The sequence below is a fragment of the Triticum urartu genome, chromosome 7 (assembly GCF_003073215.2).
Source record: "Triticum urartu cultivar G1812 chromosome 7, Tu2.1, whole genome shotgun sequence".
Taxonomy (NCBI): domain Eukaryota; kingdom Viridiplantae; phylum Streptophyta; class Magnoliopsida; order Poales; family Poaceae; genus Triticum; species Triticum urartu.
Genome location: NC_053028.1, coordinates 585,669,354 through 585,676,415, shown reverse-complemented (window position 1 = coordinate 585,676,415; position 7,062 = coordinate 585,669,354). Strand labels below are relative to the sequence as shown.

The 7,062-nt window shown below is 44.0% G+C and overlaps 1 protein-coding gene across 3 annotated transcripts; it reads right to left on the bottom strand.

Moving 5' to 3' along the window:
- Positions 1-352: 352 nt before the first annotated feature.
- Positions 353-6,492, bottom strand: LOC125520618 (ATP-citrate synthase beta chain protein 1-like). Of its 3 annotated transcripts, none has more exons than XM_048685579.1 (17): positions 6,334-6,492; positions 4,648-4,759; positions 4,455-4,557; positions 4,248-4,313; positions 4,038-4,161; positions 3,655-3,789; positions 3,259-3,319; positions 3,094-3,170; positions 2,556-2,711; positions 2,329-2,457; positions 2,114-2,246; positions 1,885-2,012; positions 1,639-1,744; positions 1,479-1,555; positions 1,310-1,380; positions 892-1,176; positions 353-798 (listed from the first exon to the last, which is right to left on the bottom strand). In XM_048685579.1, the coding sequence occupies exons 2-17, from the start codon at positions 4,745-4,747 to the stop codon at positions 723-725; spliced, it is 1,827 nt and encodes a 608-aa protein (XP_048541536.1). In that variant the 5' UTR covers positions 4,748-4,759; positions 6,334-6,492; the 3' UTR covers positions 353-722. The 3 variants fall into 3 exon arrangements, with proteins under 3 accessions (XP_048541536.1, XP_048541537.1, XP_048541538.1); XM_048685580.1 differs by lacking the exon at positions 6,334-6,492 and adding an exon at positions 5,850-6,001; XM_048685581.1 differs by lacking the exon at positions 6,334-6,492 and adding an exon at positions 5,645-5,770.
- Between the last annotated feature and the right edge of the window lie 570 nt (positions 6,493-7,062).

Genomic DNA, 7,062 nt, shown 5'->3' with positions numbered 1-7,062 from the left:
CAAATAAATCGCATCACTAAACCAGGCCTTCCTGCAAACCAATTCATTTTCGGTATATTACCATGTTATTGAGATATAACTTATTTGAGCAATATATAATATAACAAACACAACGATCAAAGAAGAAAATGGCGTGGTAAAGCACGCACATGCTTCTAGTGCAGCTTGGTAGCGGCAGTGACTGGTGCTGTGCATCAGCACAAGAGACATATCAAACACAGAAAAGATTTTAAATGGATACCATTATATGGTACTCCTTCGGTCTCACAATATAAGATCGTTTTTCAAGCTAATATATGGTAGCCATGACGGGGAGGGCATGCCAATAAGTTTGGGATCGATCGGTCGCCTAGAGCTCGAAGCAGCAACACATGCATATTTTATCACCATAAAATTGACAATGTAGATATTTCAGAGTTTTGTGATGGGGAACTAGAATCACAACCATTACAATATTCCCCAAATGTCTGAACTAAATTTGACAGCCACTTAATTGATGATAACATGAAACAACTATCAAGTATCCTTTCAAATATCTGATGCCCTAATGCTTTCATGCTTGAATGAAGAAAAAATGAAACAAACTTTCATCTGTAACGGTCTTGTATCCCTCCTCGCCTAGTTCCATCAACAGTAAGAATTTTGAATTCTACTCATTTGGTGTAGTTATGCTCGATTTTATTTTTATGGTGTACACACAGGTGGAAGACCAATACGGTGCCTCATTTGGTGTAGAGGACATCCTCCCAAGGGTGACGGTACAGTGGTTGCTTGAGCCTCTTCTGGTCAAAGGTGTGCCTGTGAATCCAAGAAGCAGATTGGAAATGTTTAAAAAAATGTAACTAGGGTAGCAATAGTTAGATTTCATCATTATAAAAGAGCGAGACTTACCCAATTAGGCCAATTGAACGTGCAAGCACAAAGAGTCCATTAAGATACCCAATCTCTATAATCTCGTCAATCTCTTGCTTGCTGAACATTCCACTCCCAGAAAGAAGATCCAAGAAAAGAGAACCGATCGCGCCATCAACATTCATAACCAAATTGTTGGCCTTTGACAGGGTGTAGGTCTCAACCTGAACAGCGTACTCCATGTACTTGACTGAAGGGAAGTGTGCATGAGCATATTTCTGTAAAAGCTGCACTCGCTTGTCCCTGTTGTCTCTGCTTTTGATCCTAATAAAGACATGCAAGTGAAATTTCAGAAAAGACAACAACATAACTCAGAGGTTGTACATTAAAAACAATCAACTTGTCTCAAATCCATTTTCAGGTGCAAGTTTATTATGATGTCATGGGGGCATTATACCTGTGACCAATCCCAGGGACACGGATTCCCTTCTTTTTCATGCCCTCAACAAATTCATAAGGCGTAAGACCCTAGAATCAGTTGATGTAGTTTATAAGATCAACTAAGAAACACATGAAAACCGGAGCTGGATAAAAAAAATAAAGGGATATGAAATAAGATGGCCCACCCTATCATATGCATCTTTGAAGTACCGAGCGGCGTCATCAATTGCACCACCAAATCGGGGGCCAATTGTCAACAATCCTGTGTTATTCCAACCATAAGTCTCAGTATACTGTTGTGTACATAATGGTACAGGTTCGCATGCATCAATTAGACAAGCTCACCAGATACCAAGCTGGAAACAAGGTCCTTTCCAGCCCTAGCAGTAACTATAGAATTGTGAGCACCGGATACACAAGGACCATGATCAGCACAAAGCATGACGCATATCTGTCAGACATATGAAGAAACCTTATTAGGACCAAGTGAACTCTAGATATAGAAGGGGGAAAGGTACAAAATTATCACAGCATGTTAGAGCTTTTGTAGGGAAGATAGACTATCCATGTTACATTTAACCCACAAATTACCTCAATAAATTGAGTACAATAACGAGGAAGGCTACGCTTGAACCACAAAAGAGAAATAACATCACCAACTCCATAACCCCTTTCAATAATTGTAGACATGGGCACACCAGCGTAGCAAGGTTCCTCACCTGCATCATACATATGCACATTTATTGTATTCGGGGAGAGAAAGCGGGGCAAAGGACAATTATCAAGCATATGTAGGATAACATGTTGACACCAATCTGACCTCTATCATCAGAGATAGTGGAGATAATGTGCGTGGGAGCTCGGACCTTCCCACTTTTAATGGCAGTGTTAAGATCCTCAGGAATTAGGGGAGGTGTAACCTCAGGGACAGGAGGAATATTTCCTTCCTCAACCTGCAAAAATATATATAACCCCATTGGTTCCCATTGAACATTCCCCAAAAAATACTTGCAAAAGACATCAGCCGTGATGTACCAGCTTCTCAAATGTCTCCTTAATCACACTTTCAAGAGCTTCAAATGAAGTAGGGACAACTGCCCCAGCATCCCTTAGTGCCTGATTCTTAGCTTGTGCGGATTCCAACTCACCACCGCTCTTTGCACCCTGTTATGATATCAAAATTAATAAATGAACCACATCTGTGCATACTGACTGTATTGTTCAGCTCACCAGAAAAGAGCACCAATTTGTTTACAACTTACAGCATGGCCAAACTGGACCTCAGATTTGAATAGACGTGCGCATGTCCCACTAACCCAAGCAACAACAGGTTTCTGAACCTTTCCTTGTTTCAAGGCTTCGACGAGCGAATACTCATCACTTCCTCCAAGCTCTCCAAGAACAACCATCATTTTAACCTAAAGCCAACAAATGAGATGTTGATACACCAGTGATCAGAATCCAGACTTGGGTTGCAAATAATGCAGGAATGGAATTATCGTGAAAGCATACTTGTGCGCCAAACAACCATTTTGTCCTAAAAATGTAAATGGGAGTGGATACAAAGACAATAGAGATACACCAAAGTTATGGTAAAGGAGTAGCCTCTGAAAATTAGAAGACAAAAAGGATGTGATAAAGGAACATGTAACAGTGACATCCTGTGGGTGTCCAATCATGCCAGAGAAGAAAAATATAACATTCGCAGGACACTTGTGCGACAAAGATGATGAATATTCATACACTACAGGAAGAAGGTTAACACTATCTGTTTCTATATAGAGATGTTAAGTGTCAAACCTGAGGTATGTTATTAAAACGCAGAATGTGATCTGAAAGAGTTGAGCCAGGGAAAACATCTCCCCCAATTGCAATTCCTGAATGTGTTAAGAAAAAGTTAGCATGGGTGCTTTATTCATGTGAATCAGGGAATGTGACATTTACATTTATTCACAAACAAGGTACCTTCATAAATACCATCAGTCACTCTTGCAATGGTGTTGTACAGCTCATTTGACATGCCACCCTATTGAAGTAATGGAAGTTCAGTTTGTAATGAATATTCAAAATATACAGCTGAGAATATATGCTTATCAGTCGTCAAATTAAAGAAGTGGAGTTCTGGAATGAAAACAAAGGGAACGTCAGGAGCTCTCCACATTTTTCCCAATAAAAAGATAAAAGCTGAAGCATCATAATGCTGTTCTAAAGTTCTAAGGCTCCCCATATGTAAACAAAAAGTTGTCTTTACAGACACAATGGACAGTTCTTTTTATTCTGTTACTTTATTTATGGACATGAATCATACAGAAATACATGTGATGAAGGAAGTAAGTTTATTAACAACGAACTGAAGCATACCGATTTAGACACAAAACCAACTGATCCGGGCCTGTACAGCTTGCATTGAATTATGTTATCAATGGTTCCAGCAGTATCACCAATCTTGAAAGCACCAGCCTGAACTCCTCCAACTGTTGCAGGTCCAATGATGACCTACAAATAACACTAAATCACTTAGCAAAAATAAACAATAAACATGCAGGCCACTGTCAGCCTGCATTACCAGAAAAAGCAAATGCTCTCAAGCTCACAAGCCATCATTTAGTTTACAAATGTGTCTATAAGGATATACTCCTTCACTAATTAATATGAAATTGTCTTACTCTAAGCACTTTATGATGAAAACCGGTGATCACACCCAAACTTAAAAGCAGTAATTCCATGTAAAATATAATCCTTACCTTGTTGTTAGCACGTGCATAACTAATTAGCTGCTTTGCGTCTGACTCAGGAACTCCCTCTGCTATAATGGCTACAACTCGGAGAGTTGGCTGCTTCAAAGCTGACATTGAAGAGGCAGCCGCACTGCAGATTTAGAAAATACAGTGAAATTGTAGTTGCTCCAGATCATGCAGTATTTTCTCAGACAGACTATCAATGCTGTAACTAACCTCCGGAAGGATGCAAAGTTGATAAACACATCCGCAGTTGGGTGTGCATTGCAAGCAGCTTCAATTCTACAAAAGATACATGAATAGATAAATTGTTCATGCATGAATATTGAGCTAGCAAACTGCTAATGTAATATCCCTCCATCTGAAATAAGAACCACACTCTTGTTCAATCAAACAAGATAAATGAGGAAGCAGAGAGCTCACGTAGGATGAACTGGAATAGCAATTTCTTCTTGTCCAAAAAAAAGTTTCTGGAACCCATCAGAACCAGGATTGATGATTCCAGCAACAGAAGGTGTTTCTCTCCCTATCAGGCAGTGCAAGTTCAGTAAGAAAGAAGCAAAACAGAAACACTAAACAATCCTTTTAAACCAATGACGATAGGAAGAATATATACCACAGAGGAAGTCAAAATCAAGCATCCGCTGGATAGGAAGTTGCTTATAATTATAGAATAGCGCTTGGGTGGTTTTCGAGAAGATTTGACCTGTCGCCATGATTTACTTCCCCTGAAAATTAACAGGTATTAGGCTACGATAACCACAGTAATAGCTACTATTCAGAAAAGCATAAATCGTAAGCCCCCTACCCTACTAGTCGGCAAAGTACCAGAATAGAATGGAAGAAATGTTGATATGATATGTCAAGCATAAGCCCAGCATCCAACATGATAACTGGACAAAAACTACAAAAATAAACACCTGGTGTAAAGTTCATATTCATGTCAAATTCACCCAAAAGTGACCAGGCACTGGGTCCATGTGACATTTGATTCCTAAAACCTAGTGCCAAATCACTGTTGTGAATACTGCCAAAACAGGACACTCCAAGAATCTATAGGATTAAATTGCTTGATCCCTATAAGTATACCATAGAAGGAGGCTGGCATCTGCACACTGCACCAGATCTCAAACACGATGCACCAGCATATTCAGTTCACTACTTCTGGCGACTAAATCAGGATCAAGTTGTCTGATCCTCAAAACCAATAGGATATAAAGTTGTTGAGAAAGACCTGAGAAGAAGCCCGGATCTCAAGCAAAGATGACGCACCAGCACATTTCATTCCACAATCGCCCAACTAGCTGCGTGTTAAATTATGTTCGCCCCTCCAAGAGAAGATTCGAATCCACAGTAAAAACTATAGTAGTATACTAAGCCTCCGTTTGCACCAAGATCCCTGAAGATCAATTTTTATAGCGGCAACTAAAAAAGAACCTTAACGCCTGGACCTGGGCTAAGCAAATGGATCTGCGCGAGAGTCCCAAACCGACAAAACACACAGGACAAGGCAGCAACCCGTCAAATACGAAACAAAGCTCGCGCCGCAGGGGGGGCATTTCTCGGTCGAATTCGGATCAAACGCAGCAAGCAAGCAGGCAACCCATTCCCACCCAAAATTTGAGATACGAGGCGCGAGATCCCCACGAGACACCACGGGATCCCGCCGGCCGCGCGGCAGATCCGCGGCGCACCCGCACGGCCCGACCCACCAACTGTTCGACGAAACGCCGCAGAGAGCAGAGTGCTAGAGGAGGCAGTGCGTAGGGGTGGGTGCATTCATGTGTGAGCGAGCACGGTTGGCAGCGGCGGGCGAACCTTCCGAGGCGAGGCGGAGCTGGGCGGGGGCGGGATTGCTCCGGGAGTAGAATTGATTTGGGTCTCGCTCGGCCGGGCAGGAGAGGTAGAATAGAAGGATTTATAGTGGCGGGAAGCAGATGGGGAGTAGGCGTGCAGGTAGTTGGCTGTTGTGGTGGCGCGCACATGGGCCTCCGGGTCTGTGGCAACTACCTCGAATGATGGATGGTTGCGGGAATCCGTCGCAATCTATCTATACTTCAGTCAGATTTCGTCCAGGAGTAGTATGAAATATGAGTATTTGGATCAGTGGGAGTACTCAGCCATCGAATCCAACGCGAGACACCACGGGATCCCGCCAGCCGCGGCGTCCACTGCGGCGCCCGGAGGACACCCACACCCGACCCACCAGCTGTTCGACCAAACGCCGCAGAGGGCAGCAACAGCACAAGACTTGCCAGAGGGAGTGGGTGAGCAGAGCAGAGCACGGTTGGCGGCGGCGAACCTTTCGAGGCGAGGCGAGGCGGCGGCCGGAATTGCTCCGGGACGGAAACTGATTTTTTGGGGCCTCTGCTCGGGGAAGACGGGGCTGAGGGGGCAAGACAGGGCGGGCGCAGGGATTTATGCGCGCGGGAAGGTGGGAAGTAGGCGGCGGCGGACCGCACGCGCCATCTACCCCCGACGCCGTCAGGTACGGATAATTAAACGTGACATTAGAGCATCTCCAATAGAAAGAAGATGACGTATGTGTAAAAATACCCAACTTTTGCATTTTCGGGGCAAAAAACATCTCTCCAACAACAGATAGTGTAGATGAAAAAAAAGTTACATTCTCTGTCTCATGAAGACGTAAACTACAACACTTTGCGGTGCAAATTTGCATCTCCACCTATAAGAGATGTAACAACGCGACCGTCCGCCAACTGCCCAGCTGTTGTTTCTTTTCCTTCCGCGTGACCAGCTGCCACCCACACGACTCCATTCACTTTCGGACAACACCGAATTGAAGCCTCTTCGGCGGCTGTGGCCGGCCTAAAACGCCTTCCCTGGCGATGGGCTAGGCTTCTTCCTAGCCTAGACCCCCCGCCGGAGTTAGTGGAGGTGCGCCACTCCGCCCGCCCGTCGGTCGCGAGGTGTTATCCGTTCTTCCGTCCGTTCAAAGCCGCCTGCCGGCCGCCCCGAGCTCCCGATTTCTTCTCCGCCAACCCGCAGTCGTCCGATTTCGTCCATCCCG

What these genes read in the sequence shown, in the direction of transcription:
- LOC125520618 (XM_048685579.1), bottom strand. Translation starts at nt 4,747, where the DNA reads ATGGCGACAGGTCAAATCTTCTCGAAAACCACCCAAGCGCTATTCTAT. An exon ending in GTTTTAATAACATACCTCAG is followed by an intron (nt 2,712 to 3,093) that starts GTTTGACACTTA and finishes TGTTGGCTTTAG; the next exon opens with GTTAAAATGATGGTTGTTCT. An exon ending in ATTGTACTCAATTTATTGAG is followed by an intron (nt 1,745 to 1,884) that starts GTAATTTGTGGG and finishes TATGTCTGACAG; the next exon opens with ATATGCGTCATGCTTTGTGC.